Source organism: Vulpes lagopus, chromosome 7 (assembly GCF_018345385.1).
Source record: "Vulpes lagopus strain Blue_001 chromosome 7, ASM1834538v1, whole genome shotgun sequence".
Classification (NCBI taxonomy): Eukaryota; Metazoa; Chordata; class Mammalia; order Carnivora; family Canidae; genus Vulpes; species Vulpes lagopus.
This window is the reverse complement of record NC_054830.1, coordinates 96,785,111-96,806,981: the sequence shown is the minus strand read 5'-3', so window position 1 is coordinate 96,806,981 and position 21,871 is coordinate 96,785,111. Positions and strand designations below refer to the sequence as shown.

The following is a 21,871-nucleotide window of genomic DNA, read 5'->3' as shown; positions in this document are numbered from 1 at the left end:
TACCTGAGTCTCTGCCCCTCTCTCTCTCTCTCTCTCTCTCTCTCTGTCTCTATGAATAAATAAGTAAAATCTTAAAAAAAAAAAGAATTCAATGATAAAAATGTTAGAGGTACTCCAGTTAAACTCACTGCTGTCATTTAACATTGTTCTGGAAATTTTAGCCAGAGAAGTATATAATGGCAGAACAGCAATAAGAAGTATAGTTTTTGGAAAGAAGGAGGTATGACTCTTATTATTTTCAGATGATACATTTATAAATTGAATAGTCAAGAAAAATCAACTTTAAAATTATTGACACTAGTAAGGACACTCAGTAAGGAGGCCAAGAAGAAAATGATATGTAACAATTTTATTTACATTCTTACATACGATTAATAATCAGGGACTAAAACATGTAAAAATTTTCTTCACCACAGTGAGAAGAATAGGAATACAATTAACTACAGACATATTAGAAAAGTTATGAAAATTTAACTGAGAGTCTTCAAAAAAATGGTGAGACATTTTGAGGACACTCAACACTATAAAGACATGAATCCTCCCCAGATTATATTATGGATTAAAACAGTTCTAATCAAAAACTCACTGGAATTATTTTGAGAATACAGATTCAGAAATTCATGTGCAAGACTAAAATAGGTATTACACTAGAGACTCTAAAACAAATTTTTATTTTGTAATTTTTATTATTTTTAAAGGTTTATTTATTCATGAGAGACAGAGAGAGAGAGAGAAAGGCAGAGACACACAGGCAGATGGAGAAGCAGGCTCCTTGCAGGAGCCCATTGTGGGATTTGATCCTGGATCCCCAGATCATGACCTGAGCTGAAGGCAGCCGCTCAACTGCTGAGCCACCCAGGCATCCCTAAAACATCTTTTTAAAAAGATTTTACTTATTTATTTGGAAGAGGGGGGCAGAGAGATTATGTGCACATGTGCACACACATGTGCACCCTAGCAAGGGGAGGGGCAGAGAGAGAGGCAGAGAATCTCAAGCAGATTCTGGGCTCAGTGTGGAGCCCACCTGGGGCTTGATCCCACGGCCTTGAGATCAACCTGAGCCAAAACCAAGAGGTCGACATTTAACCGACTGAGCCACCCAGGTGCCCCTAAAGCATTTTGGTAAGAGTAATGAGTAGAGATTTACTATATCAGAAATTAATACCTATTATAAAGCATTAGTAATGTATTAGTTGTGGTATTTTGGTTGTTTGCAACAGAAACCAACTTTGATTAACTTAAATAGGGAATTCAGTGGAAGAATATGGGAATCATATTTGCAGAATCAGAATGAAAGCTGGGGAATCAGGCTCAGAAATGAATCCCAGAGCTACTCCTGAGGTCTTGGGAAGAGAAATGATGGATGAAATGAAGATGAATTGGTATCAATAATTTTCATTTTTAAAATTTATCAATAATAATTGGTATCATTCTTTTTATAACTTTATTTAGGATTCAAATCCCAAAGAGAAAATATTTGATTGAAAGAAATAGTTTGCTTTATTTTGCTACCAAATGAATCTCTCTCAGTTCTACTAAAATTAAAGCCCAGAAAATAAATTTTTATGTAGGGGAAAAGAGATTGTTGAGTGGCCAAAAAGTATGGTATCTCTAAGACCAGACTTTCAGTTGTATAGAGTTGAAAGGCCAATAGTAGACTTGTAGAATATTTCTAAAATCTAGTATATGAAGATATAATTTTATTTTTTGTTTTTCATTTTTTAAAAAGATTTTATTTATTCATGAGAGACACACAGAGAGAGGCAGAGAGACAGACAGAGGGAGAAGCAGGCTTCCTGTGGAGCCCGATGTGGGACCTGATTCCAGGAACCCAGGATCAGGACCTGAGCCAAAGGCTCAGCTTAACCGCTGAGCCACCCAGGCATCCTGAAGATACCATTTTAAATCAGTGGGAATAGGAAAGATTATTCAGTCAGTCAATCATGTTGAAACAATGGTTTAACTATTTGGGACAAAATAAAATTAGATTCCCGTCTTACATTATATTCTAAAATCCAGTTGGATTAAAAAGAGTAAAAATATTAAAAGCTGATAAAGAAAAAAATATAAGTTTTTTTTCTCTCTGAGTATAGTATGACTATTAATCATAAAAATAGAGGAACAAAACCATAAAGATTTATAGCTTTGACTATGAAAAATTAAAGTCTTATATAAGTAAATTCCCCACATCAAATAATATAAAAGACAAACAAATGAGAAAAAGATTTACAGCACAAGGTAAATATATCTGTGTCTCTATATCTGTCTATATGAATCCCCTATTATTTGGTAAGAAAGAGGAGAAAACCTTTATGAAAAAAAATCTGCCAAGGACATCAAAGAAGTGAAAGATGTTCAGATGCACAACAAACACATGAAAAATGCTTGACCTTACTATGATGTAAGAAAGGCTCTAACACTCATAATACTAAGTTTTTTTTTTTTTTTTTTTTTTTTCATAATACTAAGTTTAAAGGAAAAGATAGCACCCAGTGTTGGTGAGGGTGATTTAAGAGTTTCTGTGGGTGGTTTAAGAGTTTCTGTGCCTTGCTGATGGGAGTACAAATGGATCAAGCCTTCAAAGAGCTCTGTTTGGCAAATTTATGTGGTCTTACTCAGAAAATTATCATACTACTTGGGAACTCTTTCTCCTGCCCAATCTCTTCATTGCTTTCAAGGCCTATGGCTCATGGCTCAGCTGTCACCTGGGACTTTATTGTCCTGTGTTGGATCTTCTGTTTCCTAGATCCGCAAGTGTTTTTTACTCCAGTGGCATATATAGTCTAATAGTTGCTAAAGAAAGGGTATATGAGACCTAAGTTTTAGCTGATCTTGTATTTCTGAGTATGATTTTTATGAATAAAGTATTAGAGTAGATAAAATTTGACTGAATATAGAATTTTAGGTTTAAAGTCATTTTTTCTCAGAGAAAGTTCCCAGTCTCTTCTGTTTTGAGAGGCCCGATGTTATTCTGGTTTGTGTTCCTTTGTTGGTGATCCTTTCCTCATTCTTGTCAGCTCTGTAAGTTTTTTTGGTCCTCTCTTTTTTTTCAAGCATTTTTTTTTTTTAATGGGAAGCTGTAAACATATTTTAAAAAGTAAATAGAATAGTATAATGAACCTAATGTACCCATCACCAGTTTCAACAGTGACCGCTATCTGGCCAATATTTTATCGTTTATACTCCCACTCACTACCCCCCCTCCCATATTATAGTGAAATGAATCCCAGGCACATATTATTATTATTATTTTTTAATAATAAATTTATTTTTTTATTGGTGTTCAATTTTTTTAAATAATAAATTTATTTTTTATTAGTGCTCAATTTGCCAACATACAGAATAACACCCAGTGCTCATCCCGTCAAGTGCCCCCCTCACTGCCCGTCACCCATTCACCCCCACCCCCCGCCCTCCTCCCCTTCCACCACCCCTAGTTCGTTTCCCAGAGTTAGGAGTCTTTATGTTCTGTCTCCCTTTCTGACATTTCCCACACATTTCTTCTCCCTTCCCTTATATTCCCTTTCACTATTATTTATATTCCCCAAGTGAATGAGAACATGTTTGTCCTTCTCGATTGACTTATTTCACTCAGCATAATACCCTCCAGTTCCATCCACGTTGAAGCAAATGGTGGGTATTTGTCATTTCTAATGGCTGGGTAATATTCCATGGTATACATAAACCACATCTTCTTTATCCATTCATCTTTCGATGGATACCGAGGCTCCTTCCACAGTTTGGCTATTGTGGACATTGCTGCTATAAACATTGGGGTGCAGGTGTCCCGGCGTTTCATTGCATCTGTATCTTTGGGGTAAATCCCCAACAGTGCAATTGCTGGGTCGTAGGGCAGGTCTATTTTTAACTCTTTGAGGAACCTCCACACAGTTTTCCAGAGTGGCTGCACCAGTTCACATTCCCACCAACAGTGTAAGAGGGTTCCCTTTTCTCCGTATCCTCTCCAACATTTGTGGTTTGCCTGCCTTGTTAATTTTCCCCATTCTCACTGGTGTGAGGTGGTATCTCATTGTGGTTTTGATTTGTATTTCCCTGATGGCAAGTGATGCAGAGCATTTCCTCATGTGCATGTTGGCCATGTCTATGTCTTCCTCTGTGAGATTTCTCTTCATGTCTTTTGCCCATTTCATGATTAGATTGTTTGTTTCTTTGGTGTTGAGTTTAATAAGTTCTTTATAGGTCTTGGAAACTAGCCCTTTATCTGATACGTCATTTGCAAATATCTTCTCCCATTCTGTAGGTTTTGTCTTTTAGTATTGTTGACTGTATCCTTTGCTGTGCAAAAGCTTCTTATCTTGATGAAGTCCCAATGGTTCATTTTTGCTTTTGTTTCTTTTGCTTTCGTGGATGTGTCTTGCAAGAAGTTACTGTGGCTGAGTTCAAAAAGGGTGTTGCCTGTGTTCTTTTCTAGGATTTTGATGGAATCTTGTCTCACATTTAGATCTTTCATCCATTTTGAGTTTATCTTTGTGTATGGTGAAAGAGAGTGGTCTAGTTTCATTCTTCTGCATGTGGATGTCCATCTTTCCCAGCACCATTTATTGAAGAGGCTGTCTTTCTTCCAATGGATAGTCTTTCCTCCTTTTTCGAATATTAGTTGACCATAAAGTTGAGGGTCCACTTCTGGGTTCTCTATTCTGTTCCATTGATCTAGGTGTCTGTTTTTGTGCCAGTACCACACTGTCTTGATGACCACAGCTTTGTAGTACAACCTGAAATCTGGCATTATGATGCCCCCAGATATGGTTTTCTTTTTTAAAATTCCCCTGGCTATTCGGGGTCTTTTCTGATTCCACACAAAACTTAAAATAATTTGTTCTAACTCTATGAAGAAAATCCATGGTATTTTGATAGGGATTGCATGAAATGTGTAAATTGCCCTGGGTAACATTGACATTTTCACAATATTAATTCTTCCAATCCATTTTTTTTAAAAATTTATTTATGATAGTCACAGAGAGAGAGAGAGAGAGAGAGAGGCAGAGACACAGGCGGAGGGAGAAGCAGGCTCCATGCACCGGGAGCCTGATGTGGGATTCGATCCGGGGTCTCCAGGATCGCGCCCTGGGCCAAAGGCAGGCGCCAAACCGCTGCGCCACCCAGGGATCCCAATTCTTCCAATCCATGAGCATGGAATGTTTTTCCATCTCTTTGTCAGGCACATATTATTTTAACTATAAATATTTTGTTACAATTTCTAAAAAATAGAGTCACATCAATATCAAAACTAAATTAACAGTAATTACTAAATATGATCAAATATTTGGCATTATTCAAATTTTAAATTGCTCCACTAATGGCAATGAATGTGTGTAAGAATACAGTTTGAGTCAGAATTCCAGTTAGGTCTACACATTACAATTCGTTGATATGTCTCTCTCTTTTTTTTCTTAACGATTTAATTAATTTCTTTGAGAGAGAATGTTGGCATAAGTAGGGGAGGAGTAGAGGGGGAGGGAGAAAGAATCTCAAGCAAACTCCACACTGAGCAAAGAGCCCTCCCTATGCAGGAGTTGATCTCAAGACCCTGATGAGATCATGACCTAAGCTGAAACCAAGAGTTGGTCACTCAGCCAACTGAACCACCCAGGCACCCCCACTGATATGTCTCATAAATATATTTTAATCTACAGATTCACCACCTATAGCTTTCTTTTTTCCTTTTATTTGTAAAGATATCAAGTTATTTGTGCTATAGAGTTCCCACTGAATCTACAATTGCAGAACATGAAATATAAACAATGTTTCTTAGCATAGATATTTTTTATTCAATGTGCAGGGCATGGTGACCATTTTAGTTACTAGGAAACTCATATCGTTCATTTTGAGGAATTTTCTTGTGTTCTTTCTTCACAATTTTTTCTCAAGGCTTTTGCTGTTCTTTCTCATGCTTTTATTATTCAGGCGTCAGACCAACTGGATTGATGGTTTACTTCTTTTACCTTTCTCTTGGTCTTTTTGTTACTGTGGCTTCTTGGGAGATTTACTTGACTTTACTTTCTAATCTTCTCATTGAATATTTTCCTTTTTTTTAAATTCTGAGAGCTCTTGTTCTCAGTGCCATTTTTTATAGCACCCTGTTCCTATGACTACTGTATTCACTTGTTTATTCAGTAAGTATTTATAGAGAGTATTAGGCACACTTTTGGGTCTTGAGGCATGGCAGTGAACAAAATAGTCTCTTCCTTCTTGAAGCTGGTACTCTGGTCAGGGAGAATTACACATCAAATGGCACAAAACATGATAAACTCTGTGGTTGGGGTGCCTGGGTGTTTCAGTTGGTTGAGTCCCTGACTCTTGGTTTCAGCTCTGACTGGTCATGATCTCAGGGTTGTGAGACTGAGCCTTGCATCAGGCTCTGTGCTCAGTGGGGAGTCTGTTTGAGATTCTCCCTCTCTCTTTGCTCCTCTCCCCTCAAATAAATGGGTAAATCTTAAAAAAAAAAAAAAAGCAGACTAGGAGAGGTAATGAGTGATGGGACAGGGTGGTTTACCCTTTTATGTTAGTAGTCATAGAAGGCTGACCTGATGAGATGGCATTTGAGTAGAGACCTGAAGAAAGAAAGGGACAGTCATGTGGCTATCTGGAGGAAGAGCATTCTAGGAAGAAGGAATAGAAAGTACAAAGGCCATGAGATGTGAGTGTGCTTGGAGTTTTTATTTTATTTTATTTTATTTTATTTATTTTTTTGTGCTTGGAGTTTTTGAGGAATAGCAAGTAGGGCATTGTGGCTGAAATGGAAAGGCTGGTAGGAAATACAGAATGGTAGGCAGATTTTACGGTTTTGATGATCTTCTGTAATTAATGTTAAGAACTTTGGATTTTTGTCTGAGTGAGATGAAAGCCATTGGAAGGTTTTGAGCGGAGGCCTGACATACTTCCTCTTTTTTGTTTTAAAAGCAGCATGTTATGTACACTTTGGAGAATAGATTGTAAGAGACCATTTAGGAGACTATTAAAGTTGCCTCAATGAGATTATTTTTAAAGCTTTTATTTATTTAATCATGAGAGAGATAGAGATAGATAGATAGAGAGAGAGAGACAGAGACATAGGCAGTAGGAGAAGCAGGCTCCCTGCAAGGAGCCTGATGCGGCACTCGATCCTAGATCCCGGGATCAGGACCTGAGCTGAAGGCAGACACTCAACTGCTGAGCCATCCAGGCATCCCACCTCAATGAGATTTATAGTGTAGAGGAGGTGGTTGGATTTGTATGTATTTTGGAAGATAGAACCAGTGGAATTTATAGGTCAATTGGACCTGGCTTGTGAGAAAAAAGGAGGGAGTAGAGGAAAATGCCAAAGATTTTGGCATGAGCAAATGGGTGAATGGCATTGCCATTTATTCAGCTGGCAAAGGATGCAGGTGGCTTAGTGATTTGTATGTTATTGGAGAAATATCTATTAAGATTCATTGTCCATTTTATTTTTAAAAAATATTTTATTTATTCATGAGAGACAGAGAGAGAGAGAGGCAGAGACATAGGTAGAGAAGCAGGTTCCCTGTAGGGAACCTGATGTGGGACTCAATCCCAGGACTCCAGGATCATGCCCTGGGCCAAAGGCAGGCGCTCAACCGCTGAGCCACCCAGGCGTCCCTCATTGTCCATTTCAATGGGTTATTTGTAACATATGAATGTGAGATGTTAATAATAGGAGAAACTTGGTGTGGGGTGTATAGAAATTATCAATAATAATATCAAATGTGAACTTGGCGAAGATAAAATTACACTCTTAACACCCATGGCCAAATTTTATGTAAAGTTAGAGAAAAATAAAAAAATGAGATTATATTCTAAAGAATATTTTTTGCTTATTTATCACTTGTGATGAATGCTTTTTCAGGCCAATAAATTCAGGAATGTATCATCATTTAAAAATGTTATGTGGTGGGGTACCTGGACGGCTCAGTTGGTTAAGCATCCAACTCTTGTTTTTGGCTCAGGTCATGATCTTAGTGTCCTGAGAGTGAACCCGGAGTCTGGCTCCACTCTAGACGTGGAGCCTGCTTGAGGTTCTCTCTTTCTCTCTCTCTTTTTTTTGAGATTCTCTTTCTTTCCCTCTACCCCCCCCTCTGCTCATGCATGTGTGCAAGCATGTGCACTCTCTAAAAAAAAAAAAAAATATATATATATATATATATATATATATATATTATATATGGTATATATATATATATATGGATGACCATTAAAAGATTAGGATAGTTAAAGCCTGAATATATTTAGAATTAAAAAAAGTCATTTAGAAGTCACTTTAGGATTCTATAAAACCCTATGATCATCACTAAAAACATTTTTTTTTAAAGATTTTATTTATTTATTGATTAGAGAGAGAGAGAGAGAGAGAGAGAGAGAGAGGCAGAGACACAGGCAGAGGGAGAAGCAGGCTCCATGCAGGGAGCCTGACATGGGACTTGATCCTAGGTCCCCAGGGTCACGCCTTGAAGGTGGCACTAAACCGCTGAGCCACCAAGGCTGCCCTGTTATCTAGTACTTCTTCACACCTATAAGGCAATTAAAATGTTCTTAGTGGGCAGCCCGGGTGGCTCAGCAGTTTAGTGCCGCCTTTGGCCCAGGGCCTGATCCTGGAGACCCAGGATTGAGTCCCACGTCGGGCTTCCTGCATGGAACCTGCTTCTACCTCTGTGTTCTCCTTCATGTGTCTCTGCTTCTCTCTCTGTGTTTCTCATGGATAAATAAATAAAATCTTTTAAAAAAAAAAAAAAAGGAAGTACTAGATAACAGTGATTTCTTTTTTGTTGATAAAATTCTTATTAAGCCAGTTTTGACTGAATTGAGGAAATGTTTACTGTCTATACTTTAGGATTTATTTTTGGATAACTCAGTATTGATTTTTTTCCTGGTAAAATACTTATTTGCCCCAATTTCTTTTTTTATTGATTGATACTATAAATGTAAACTACTTTTAGATTAGTTTTACTTTGTAGTTTTTCTTAGCTACTCTGTAATTACTTTTGGTAATAGTGGGTCTCTGCTTTTGGAGAACTTGAAGTTTTGGAGGATAGTCTAGATAATCTTAGTTTTTATTCTATTTTATAAGAATTTTGTAAGTGGACAAGTATAGTCCTCTGACTCATCTATAATTCTTCATATTTAAACACCTTTACTAATTTTGCTTTATATTTAAGTGAATGTATCTTGTCTTGACTCTTGGCTAGATGATGACATAATGAAGGAGAAGTTAAATTTCTAGAGAGCATTTTATGCTAGTTTTGCATTCAGTTGTGGAGAGGGACTGACTGGTAGTTTTTATATATATATATATATATATTTTTTTTTAATTTTTATTTATTTATGATAGTCACAGAGAGACAGAGAGAGAGGCAGAGACACAGGCAGAGGGAGAAGCAGGCTCCATGCACCGGAGCCCGACGTGGGATTCGATCCGGGTCTCCAGGATCGCGCCTTTTGCTGCTTGACTAATTCCTTTTGCTGCTTGACTAATTCCTTTAAGCTGACTTATACCCTCTGAGCTAGATCTATTGTATTTTGAGAAGGAAATAGTGTAGTTGGAGGTGTTTTTTTGGCCTAGTCTTTTAGCAGCGTACACATCTGTTTTCATAACTTTTGTGAAACTTCTGGAACAGGCCCATGGAAGCCACGGGAGCAGATGTGGTGTAGAGAACAAATGTGGTCTGGATATGTTTGGTTAGTTCTGCTGCTGAATTGGAGTTGGCAGCTTATACCCTGTGTTATGATAAAATAACATGTACCAAAGAGTGGAACAGGAGACATCTTTCTCTATATTACCTTCTTCAAAGAACAAATGCCCCATTTTCTTAAGTGGATTAGATTATCTAATTGGGCTTAAAGTGATTTAATGAGATATAAATTGTAAAATAAAAAAATAGTTACGATAGGCATATAGTACTGAAATAAAAATCTCTTGGCAGTATTTTGCAGTAGGAAGGGCATGAAAATCAGCTAATAAATGATAAAATATGTGCTCATTTTGTGTTACATAAAGAACTTCACTGTTCATAATATTAGGGAACAGACATAGTATAGTGTAATACTTATAGGCAAAGCTGTATATACTTAAATTGACTTGTATATATGAATTTGTGTTGGATTTTGCATTTTAACCTGAATCCCATTTGATTTCTGCCCCTTATTTGTTGATGGCATTAGCATTAGATACTAATGAGCCAGTTTATGATTGTACTTGTTATCTTAGGAAGTATTATTGGAAATTTTTTTTTCTTTTTTGTGAATAGCAGGTTGATGTTCCTCTAGCACCCTCTGCTGGATATAAGAATTAATTCACCAGACTAGAAGATTAAGAAAATAATAGGAGGGCTTGAATTTAATTATGTCTATCAACAAAGCCCATTCTTGGAAGGAATTTGTTTAAAGATTTGAAGATTTTTGTTGTTGTTGTTGTTGCTCGTACTGATTAATTGATAGTTTTAGTAATACGAGTTTAAAAAGTTGTTTTCTTCTGGACATTTCATTCAAAGCAGGAAGGTATGAAAATAAAGATGTGATCTCTGGTTTATTATTTCAACCCATTTAGTTTTTGTCTAGGAAGGAATAACAGAGCCTCTTCTTGACTTTTGGAGTGAAAATCAGATAATTTTTTTTTTTGAAAATCAGATAATTAATATGACGTAACATACACATAAGAAATGAAAAGACTTGTGTTGTTGATTCTTTTATCATGGAATCATTGAATATTCTGTATTTTAATAAAATATAAGACTTATTTAGATAAGAGAAGCTTTAGACATATGATTTTTGGATTTTTTTTTTTTTCAAATTTATTTATTTATGATAATCAGAGAGAGAGAGAGAGGCAGAGACACAGGCAGAGGGAGAAGCAGGCTCCATGCACCGGGAGCCCGACGTGGGATTCGATCCCAGGTCTCCAGGATCGCGCCCTGGGCCAAAGGCAGGCGCCAAACTGCTGCGCCACCCAGGGATCCCGATTTTTGGAATTTTTAAAGAAGATTAACATTGTTAGACTGGTTTCTTCCCTCTGTCTTTATTAATTCTTGGCTTGTTCTAATTTTTTGTTCTCAATGCCTGTGAGCTATTTTCTTATCACTGGTTAGACTTCTTCTGACTTACCGAATCTAAGAAGAGCATACTGAGCAGCCAATTTTAATTTTTTGAGGTCAGGAACTTCATTTTGAAGGGTTTGCATTAAAATTTTTTTTAAAACTAGTATTTGGCTTACCTAGAATAATGCTCATTTTAATCTTGCTAGACATAATAATTTTTCTGCTATAGTAGGTACCTTGCTTTAGACCTAAAACCAATGGAGATCCTTTGTTCTAAGGACTCAGTCAGAATTTAAAGGGAACTTTTTCCAGAAATCAAGAAGCTTGATTTAGGTAGCTGTCACTTCTTTCACATTGTCTTTGGTTCTTATACTCATGATTCTTTTATCTTTTTTTTGAAATATATTTCATATATCAAAACATTCATCCTTTTGAAGTATATAATTCTGTGGCTTTTAGTATACTCACAAAATTGTGCAACCATTACAAGTATCTAATTCTAGAACATTCTCATCACTGTCATAAGAAACTTCATGTCCATTAGCAGTCACTGCTCATTCCTCTCTCCCACCCTTGCTGTTGGCAACCACTAACACACTTTATATTCTTATGGATTTGCCTATTCTGGAAATTTCATGTAAATAAAGTCATACACTACTTGGTCTTTTGTGTCTAGTTTCTTTCACTTAACATATATTTTCAGGGTTCATCTGTGTTGTAGTATGTACTGGTACTTAATTTTTTTTTTGGCTGAATAACATTCCATTGTAGAGAGATACCATATTTTGTTTATACATTGGTAAGTTGTGGACATTTAGGTTGTTTCTACCTTATGGCTATTATGAAAAATGCCAATGCAAACATTTGTGCACTTATGTTTAAGTCTTTGAACTTGTTTTTGTTTCTCTGAGGTATATACCCAGGAGTAGAAGTGCTGGATCATATGGTAACTCTGTTTAACTCTTTAAGAAATTGACAAACTGTTTTCCATTTTTCCTAGTGGTGGCACAAGTTTATATTCCCACCAGTAGTGTATGAGGCTTCCAGTCTCTCTACATCCTTGCCAATACTTGTTATTTTCCATTTTTTACATTACAGCCAACCTAGGGTGCATGAAGATACATCTCTTCATGGTTTGGATGTGCATTTCCCTGATAACTAATAAAGTTGGCCATCATTTCATATACTTGCTGTTTTTATATCTTCTTTGGAGGAATGTCTATTCAAGCCCTTTACTCATTTTAAAAAAATAATTTCTTATATTTCTTAAATTTATTTTTTAAAAATATTTTATTTATGTGAAAGAGGGTGGGGGAGGACAGAGGGAGAAGCAGACTCACCGCTGAGCAGGGAGCCCAGCTTGGGGCTCAATCCCAGGACCCTAAGATTATAACTTGAGTCAAAAGCAGACACTTAACTGACTGAGCTACCCAGGCACCCCTACTCATTAAAAAAAAATTGAATTGTTTATCTTTTATTGTAAGAGTTCTTTGTATATTCTGCATACTAAACTTTTATCAGATACATGATTATCTTCTCGTGTCCTCTAGGTTGCCTTTTGCTTTTTGATAGAGTCCTTTGACGGTCAAAATTTAAAATTTTGATGAAGTCTAACTTATATATATTTTTTTCTTTTGTTGCCCATGGTTTCGGTGTCTATTTCAGAATATGTTGCCAAGTCTGAGGTCATGAATTCTTTGTTTTCTTCTAAGAGTTTTATGGTTTTTGCTTTTATGTTTAGATGGTTGATCATTTGGATTCATTTTTATATATAATGGGAGATAGGAATCTAAATTTATTCTTTTGTATGTGTATGTCCATTGTCTCAGCATTGCTTAATGAAAAAATGATTCTTTCTCACTGAATGGTCTTAATTCTCTTGTCAAAAATTAATTGACCATTGATATGTGGATTTGTTTCTGGACTCTCAGTTTTTTTCTGTGGATCTATCTATGTCTGTCCTTATTCCATTTACACATTGTTTTGATCACTGTAGCTTTGTAGTAGTTTTGAAGTCAGTAAATATGAGTCTCCCAACTTTGTTCTTCCTTTTCAAGACTGTCACTTTTTGAGAAGTGCTTTAATAAAATTGTTTGGCTTTAATCCTGTGTTTTTCACATACTTATGATGATGAAATTGCTTTTTCATACAATAGCTAATAACATCCCATGGGACTAATATTTGGTGTAAAACGTGTTTTGAGAAAGGGTGTAGTGAGTATGAATGGAATATTTTCTCTGATTATCTTAATATTTCAACATTGATTGATTTAAACTCGCACCTTCTTACTGACTTTTCTCCCTAAGCATGAATCGCCTAATTCATTCTAATGATTTTTTGTTATCAAAATATAATCTTATTGGGTAAATAACAATATCAGTACCATGCCTTCTCACCATGCTTCCTTTGCTATTTTTTCAATATGGAAAATTTCAGTCATGTGTGAAAGTAGAGAGAATACTAAAATAAAGCCCAGTGCATATCACTCAGCTTTAACAATGCTCAACTAATGGCCAGTATTATTTCATGAATATCAACTTCCTCTTGTAACCCCCAGCTTGATCATTTTAAAGCAAATCTGGACATATAATTTCATTCATGAACACTTTAGTATATATTTCAAAAAGATAGTTTAAAAATATCAATTATTAAAAAAAAAATTTAAAGTAAGCTCTGTGCCCAGTGTGGAGATTGAACTCATGACCCTGAGATGGAAGAGTTGTATAATCTATCAGCTGAGCCAGCCAGGCATCCCAATACCAATTACTATTATTATACCTAAAAAAGTAATAATAATTCTTTAGTTTTATATTTTTTCATTCCTAGTTTTTTTGAATCTCAATACTTTTTTTTTTAAGATTTTATTTATTTATTCATGACAGACACAGAGAGAGAGGCAGAGACACAGGCAGAGGGAGAAGCAGGCTCCATTCAGGGAGTCTGACATGGGACTTGATCCTGGGTCCCCAGGATCACACCCCAGGCTGAAGGGGGGGCTAAACCGCTGGGCCACCGGGGCTGCCCTGAATCTCAATTCTTGAGTTATCAGACTAAATTACGAATATTTACCAGTTTCATCTTTCAGTGGAATGCCTATTATTTCAAAGTACTCTAGTAGTAAGCATATAAATGTCAGATTTTACCTTTTAAGATATACTCTACTAACTTAAAAAATCATTTTACTGTTTTGGGTTTAAATTATCTTTAGACCCAAAAGATCTCCTTTGGACTTACTACTTTGTCTGCCTTCTAAAAAAAATTGTATTTTCTATTAACTCATTAAGAAATATTATTGGCAGGGTTGCAAAATCTAAAGCAAATAAGTCAGTGTAAAAAAATATTTTATGAGTTTCATATTTGTGAAACACAGAGTTATTGAATCACAAAGCAGAATTACTTCTTGACTATGAAGGCTATTAGTAGCAAGAGGTATCTACAAAGGCCTCTAAAGAAGAAGGACACTTGTGTTTATGCTCTACTCTATAACAAGATATTACGAGAATCTGCTTTGCTCAAAGAGAAATGTAGTCATTTCTTACTTATTCACAGATGGCTTGCTTAATTGATGAATTATCCAATTTTTATTTACTCTCCCTCTTGCTGTGATTCTGTTAAAATTGTGGAAGGAAAGAGGAAAAATCAATTAACCAAGCTGTGCATTTAAAAAAACTTCAACTTAAATTTAAAAAAAAAAAAAAAAAAAAAAGGGATCCCTGGGTGGCGCAGCGGTTTGGCGCCTGTCTTTGGCCCAGGGCGCGATCCTGGAGACCCGTGATCGAATCCCACATCGGGCTCCCGGTGCATGGAGCCTGCTTCTCCCTCTGCCTGTGTCTCTGCCTCTCTCTCTCTCTCTCTCTGTGACTATCATAAATTAAAAAAAAAAAAAAATTAAAAAAAAAAAAAAACTTCAACTTAGGCTAAAGGATAAAGTAAATATAATTAAAAAAAACTTATTTCTTGTCCAAATTTTATTTAAAAAGGAAATAAATTAGTAATGCCTTACTTCCATCACAGTTGAACCATCTTTATTTGACAGAACTCTAGGCATGGCTTTTCTTTGCTACTGTTATCCTGAGACATCTGCAACGAGGTGTCCTTGTAGCCCTACTTGCCCAGGCCCCAATAGCCCAGTTCCCTCTTTGGGACTAGGAATCCAGTGCTTCCCAGGGTTGCATTTTCTCAACAAAAATGGCGTTCAAAAATAAAGCTCCTGACTTCTGATTCTGGCCAGAGGTTGACTCTTGCCTGAAAATTGATAAATTGGACTTCATCATAATAGAAACTTGTGCTTTGTGAAAGATACTGTTGATGGTATGAAGAGACAAGCTGTAGACTGGAGTAAATATTTGCAAATCACATATCCAGTAAGTGACTTATATGCAGCTTATGTAAACTCTCAAAACTCAATAATAAAACAACCCAATTAAAAAATGGAAAGATCTGAACAACTCCTTCATCAAAGAAGATATACAGGTGGTAAATAAATACATGAGAAGATGCTCAATGTCATTTAGTCATTAGAGAAATGCAAATTGAAACTGAAATGTAATACCATTACATACCTATTTAAATGTCTTAAACCCCCTCCTCCCAAAAAACGAAAAAACAAAAATTGACCATGCCAAGTGTTGGTGAGGATGTATATAATTATAAACACTTGGCAAAAGTTTGGAAGTTTCATAAAACATTAAACATATACCCACCATGTGACCCTGTCATTCTTCCCTTCACTATTTACCTCCGAGAAATCAGTGTTTGCCCCATACAACACTTGCACATGAAGGCTCATAGCAGTTTCATTTGTAATAGCCCAAACTGGAAACAACTCAAATGTACATCAACTGGTGAACATTTAAATCAGTGTGGTGTATCAACATAGTAGAACACTTCAGCAATAAAAAGGAATAAACTATTGATAAATGTAACCACGTGGTGACGCTCAAAATAGTTATTTGGGAGAAAGAAGCCAGGCAATAAAGAGTACATGCTGTATCAATCAATTTATATGAAATTCTGGAAAATACAAAGTGATCAGTTGTGACAAAAAGCAGATCAGTGGTGACTTGGGGATGGGGGTGGGGTGGTAGAGGGCTGGATGAAGTTACCAAGAGATAAAAGGAATCTTTTAGGGGTCATGCAAATATTTTTTATCTTCATTATGGCAGTGATTTCATGGGTGTATATATACACTCATCAAATTGTTTTAAATATGTGCGGTTTATTACATACAGATTATATGTCAATAAAAAAAGAGAAAAAAGAAGGTCTGGAAGCATTCTTCCCAAGCATGATTTTTTTTAGCATGACTTTTATATTCTTGGAAAAGCAGAAAAAAATGAGGCTAAGCAATCTAAAGTGTTATCCATATCCACTTTTTTAAAGTTTTTTTTTTTTTTAAGATTTTATTTATTCATGAGAGACACACACAGAGTGAGAGAGGCAGAGACACAGGCAGAGAGAGAAGCAGGCTCCATGTAGGGAGCCTGATGGGGGACTCAATCCTGGGTCTCCAGGATCAGGCCGTGGGCTGAAGGTGGCGCTAAACTGCTGAGCCACCTGGGCTGCCCTTTTTTAAGTTTTTAGTTTTAATTCCAGTATAGTTTACACACAGTACTATTTTAGTTTCAGGTGTACAATGTTGTGATTCAACAATTCTGTGCATTACTCAGTGCTCATCGTGATAAGTGTGCTTTTAATCCCCATCACCGTCTTTAACACATCACCCCCCACCGCCCCTCTGGTTACCATCAGTTTGGTGTCTATAGTTAAGCCTGCTTTTTGGTTTGTCTCTCTCTCTCTTTTTTTTCCTTTGTTTGCTTATTTTATTTCTTAAATTCCGATGAGTGCAATCATGTGATATTTGTCTTTTTCTAAGTGACTTATCTTGCTTAGCATTATACTGTTTAGCTCCGTTCACGTTGCTGCAAAGATCCACATTCACTTTAAATACCAACATTTGTGAGTTTAAACTTTTAATTTGTTTTCAGGCAACTACTCTAAGAGTGAGGAAATTAGAAGAAAATATTGAAGCAGAAAGAGCAGCACATTTGGAATCAAAATTTAATTCTGAAATTATTCAGGTAAAATGTAAACAAACATTTTTTTTGAAAGGATTTTATGAGGTTGAGAAAAGCAGAATTCTGTTCAGAGAATTAAGGTTTACGTTTAGAATGTGGAGTGTAGGAGTGCCTGGGTGGCTGAATCAGTTAAGTCTCTGACTCTTGGTTTCAGTTCAGGTCATGATCTCGGGTTGTGGGATCGAGCCCCAGGTTGGGCTCTGTGCTCAGTGCAGAGTCTGCTTGAGATTTTCTGCCTCTGGCCCTCCCCCTGCGCTCTCTCTCTCTCTCTCAAATAAATAAAATTAAATAATAGGCAGCATATTATTAAGACACTCATGCTATTTGCTAGCAGGATATGGTTGATGATGGTTTTATTAAAGGAGGGATTGGCATACTTCAGCCCATAGGCCAAATCTCACCCACAGACTGTTTGAGGGAGGTTTTGTCTTGACTGTGAGACTTTTGTGTTGTAGTGGCAGAGGGGTTCTGACAGAGATGTTATGGCCTGCAAAGTCCAAAGGACTTACCATCTGGCCTGTTATAGCAAGATTTGCTGATCAGAGTGTTCTTTTCATCAACAATGATGGGATAAATTTCTTTTTGAAAACATTTAAAAGTTATGCTTCTTCATTTATTGATTGTACATCCTGTGCACATGGCTTATCACTTGCATTAAGATCTGAAACTCCTCTTGGAACTTATTTCCATTATCAGGAATACTGTATATTTACCTGCATCTATATAGATATACAGGAAAATGTACAGATAGGAGTATAAAATACTAAAATACTGTGGGAGCATAATATAGGAGATTAAATCTGAGAGGGGAATTAATTGAAGGCATCCTAAGTTCCCTCTCCTCAAACTGCACAGGTCTTAGAGAATGAGAAGCGATTTCTAGGGGAAACCCGATGTGGGACTCAATCCTGGGACTCCAGGATCACACCCTGAACCAAAGGCAGATGCTCAACCATTGAGTCACCCAGGCATCCCAGGCCCATATATTTGAGTGTGTTTGTGTTTTAAGCAAACTTGTGCAAGGTAATTTTTTTTTTAAGTTACAACCCTGAAATCAAGACTTGAACTGGTATCAAGAGTTGGACACTTAACTGATTGAGCCACCCAGATGCCCTAAGATTTTTTTTTTTTAACAATTGGATTACCCAAACGGCAGCAATAAGCAAAAAGGCTAAAATTTTACATTTATGAAAGAAATATAATTCAAAATTAAGTTTTTCATTATAATTACAATTTATACCTGGAAATATATAGTTAATAGCGACAAAAATAAAAGTTGTTACATGTATATTTTTTACTTGTATAGTTTAAAATTAGTATTTGATATTTAACTTAGTGTTATGACTCAGAAAAAAGGCAAAGTTTATATTTGAACCATATAGCTATAGATATTGACAAATATTTTCAATGAGGTACATCTAGTAAAATTCAGTTTCAGATTACTTTAAAGATTTTATTTATTTATTTGAGAGAGAGAGATAGAGAGAGAGCATGGACTATGAAGAGAGAGGGAGAAGCAGACTCTCTGCTGAGCAGGGAGTCTAATGTGGGGCTCAATCCCAGGACCTCAGGATCATGACCTGAGCCAGAGACAGACGCTTAACTGACTAAGCCTCCTTAGGCATCCCTCAAATTAGTTTAAAAGCAAATGAGACTACTAAATAGTTGAAATTAACCATCATCTTATCATAAACTAGTTAAATGTGTGTTTGCAGTATTCTGTTGTTAAATTTGTTCTCTAAAAATGAGAAAGTAGAATCAAAGAGTTGACTCAGAATTACTAGTTTGAAGCCTACTTCTCTTTCAGTTGGATTGGTTTATCATTTGTGATTGTGCTTATTTTCTGAAAGAAGAGAGCAATGCAGACAGAAGAAAATGTTTTCTAGATTTATAATTTAGTTGTCAACATTGGATTTAGACAAACTACAAAGAAAGATAAAGTTTAAAAGAACCAAATTTGAAAATTTACCAAGTTGTTTCTCCAGATCTATTCTATTTCCTTACTTTAAGTGTAAGAATGTTTTAATTATTCCAAAATATTTTTGTATAATTACGAATAATAATTCTGGTGCTTATTATTTGTATAGATTAATTTACAAAACATTTTCATGTGGTTCTAGGCTTTTTTTCTTGGTGACTTCATCCTTCTTATCCCAGATTGTCTTTTGCCATCCCCAGGAGGCTTGTTCATAGCTTTTCTCTGATTTCATGGCCCTTTGTGCCTGCTTCTGTGACAGGAAGCACTTACATTCTGTTGTAGTCTCACCTCTCCTAAAGACTAGGATGTCCTGAAAAACTAAGACTGTCTATTCTCATGATTATTATATAATATCTTGAATACTAGCTCACTGCCTGGCACATATTAAGTGCTTAATAAATATCCAAACATTTATTAAATTAATATCATATATTAAATGTAATATTAGGTGTATATTAGATGAATATTACCTCATTAGATTTTTTTAACAACTCTGTATAGATAGCCTATTTTTTTTAATTTAAAAAATTAAAAAAATTTACTTATTTATTGGAGAGAGAGCAAGCAGGAGCCAGGGAGAGGGGCAGAGGGAGGTGGAGAAGCAGACTCCCCACTGAGCAGGGAACCTGATGTAGGACTCGATCCCAGGACCTGGGATCATGACCCGAGCCAAATGCAGACACTTAACTTACTGAGCCACCCAGGTGCCTGATAATTTGTTTCTTCTTCTTTTTCTTATTACTACTACTACTATTATTATTACTTATTGTTTACAGATGAAGAACATCAGGCTTTTGGGGTTTTAGTAATATGCCAAAAGTCACGTAAGTTAAATTGTAGAGCTGTATTTAAATGTGAGCTTTATGGTTCTTTATGGTTCTATTTAGTGTAAAGCGTTTTCTACCACCCTCCACTTTTTTTTGAGCCTTGGCAGCCTATGTTTTATTTTTAATTTAATTTTCTGGAAAAGGTAAAACATCCACATAGTTCAAAAATCCAAACAATATTAAATGATCGAGAAGTCTTGCTTTCACTCCTGTCTCTCCCTTCACTCCACCCTCTTGCCTGCTACTTAATTTTTTTGACCCGTTTACCTAAAATATAGCACACAGCATACATTGATCTGGACTTGGCTTTTTCAATCTATGTTAACAACACATGGATAACCACATAAAGAACTTCCTTTTCAAAAGTTGTTTTGCAGCTTTTTTATAGCTGCATATTATTCTTTCACGGGAATCTACTTTTATTCTGTCGAAGTTTATATAGAATCTAGTTTTTAAAGTGTTTTATTATGTAAAATTTCAAGTTATGCAAAAGTAGAGAAAATGGTAAGATGAGCTCTGCATGTAGCCATCACTTCCAGATTTACCTCAGGTCAGTTGTGTTTTTTATTTGTTGCCCCCATTTACTCCCCATCCCCATAATCATTTTGAAGCAAATCCTAGATATCATTTGACTACACTCATAAATATTTTAGTCAGATAGTATTATTTGGTAATAAAAGTTTTACTTTTCTTTTTTTTTTTTTCTTTTTTTTTAATTTTTATTTATTTATGATAGTCACAGAGAGATAGAGAGAGGCAGAGACACAGGCAGAGGGAGAAGCAGGCTCCATGCACCGGGAGCCCGATGTGGGATTCGATCCCGGGTCTCCAGGATCGCGCCCCGGGCCAAAGGCAGGCGCCAAACCGCTGCGCCACCCAGGGATCCCAAGTTTTACTTTTCTACAGTAAAAAATCTCTTAATAAAAAAGAACTGTTAACTTTCATGGATTTCTAAAGGTGTTAATATAACGACATTTCTCATAATAGAGGAAGAATACCTCCCTTTTGTTTTCCAAAACCACTAATTTCAGTATGTTTTTATTTTTATTTTGTTTTATTTTTATTTATTTATTTATTTTTTTGTATTTATTTATGATAGTCACACAGAGAGAGAGAGAGAGGCAGAGACACAGGCAGAGGGAGAAGCAGGCTCCCTGCACCGGGAGCCCGTCGTGGGATTCGATCCCGGGTCTCCAGGATCACGCCCTGGGCCAAAGGCAGGCGCTAAACCGCTGTGCCACCCAGGGATCCCCCATTCAGTATGTTTTTAAAAAGAATTATCCAAATGGATTAGTGTGTCAAAATTAAGCACTTTGATTAGGCATTTCCATAGCACAGTTAACTGTTCTTCCACTTCCTCCTTTCCTTTAAACACGTTGGGAAAAGGAATATATACTGTCTTTAGTTTATTTTCCTTTTTAAACCAAAGCAGAAAGGAAGAAGTGTTTGGATGAATGATAATCTGCTGCTGATAAAGTACTCTATTCAATTTGACTAGCGTCTCCTGGTTTGCTTTAACTACTTCTCTGTCATCTGGTAGTTACGGATCCGAGATCTTGAAGGAGCTTTGCAGGTAGAAAAGGCCAGCCAAGCAGAAGCTGTTGCTGATTTGGAAATGATCAAGAATGAATTCAAAGAAGTTGAAAGTGCATATGAGCGAGAAAAGCATAATGCACAAGAGAGCTTTGCAAAACTAAATTTGTAAGTGTTTACTGTAAAAATTTTTTTTTGAAGATTTTATTTATTCCTGAGAGACACAGAGAGAGAGAGAGGTAGAGACATAGGCAGAGGGAGAAGCAGGCTTCATGCAGGAAGCCCAATGTGGGACTTGATCCTGGGACTCCAGGATCACACCCTGGGCTGAAAGCAAGCACTGAATTGCTGAGCCACCCAGGTGTCCCTACTGTAAAATTCTTTATATGAATATAAAGAGTTTATGAAACC

The 21,871-nt window shown here is 36.2% G+C and overlaps 1 protein-coding gene across 9 annotated transcripts in view; it reads left to right on the top strand.

Moving 5' to 3' along the window:
* Positions 1-21,871, top strand: part of CCDC171 (coiled-coil domain containing 171) — a 340,332-nt gene that overhangs the window by 54,002 nt on the left and 264,459 nt on the right. For 8 of the 9 annotated variants that reach the window (XM_041762317.1, XM_041762318.1, XM_041762315.1 and 5 more), the window contains 2 exons: positions 17,033-17,125; positions 21,468-21,628. The exons of the other annotated variant lie outside the window; for it this stretch is intronic. In XM_041762317.1, the coding sequence (XP_041618251.1) occupies positions 17,033-17,125; positions 21,468-21,628 (254 nt within the window). The remainder of the gene's footprint in view (positions 1-17,032; positions 17,126-21,467; positions 21,629-21,871) is intronic. 9 annotated transcript variants of the gene reach the window in all.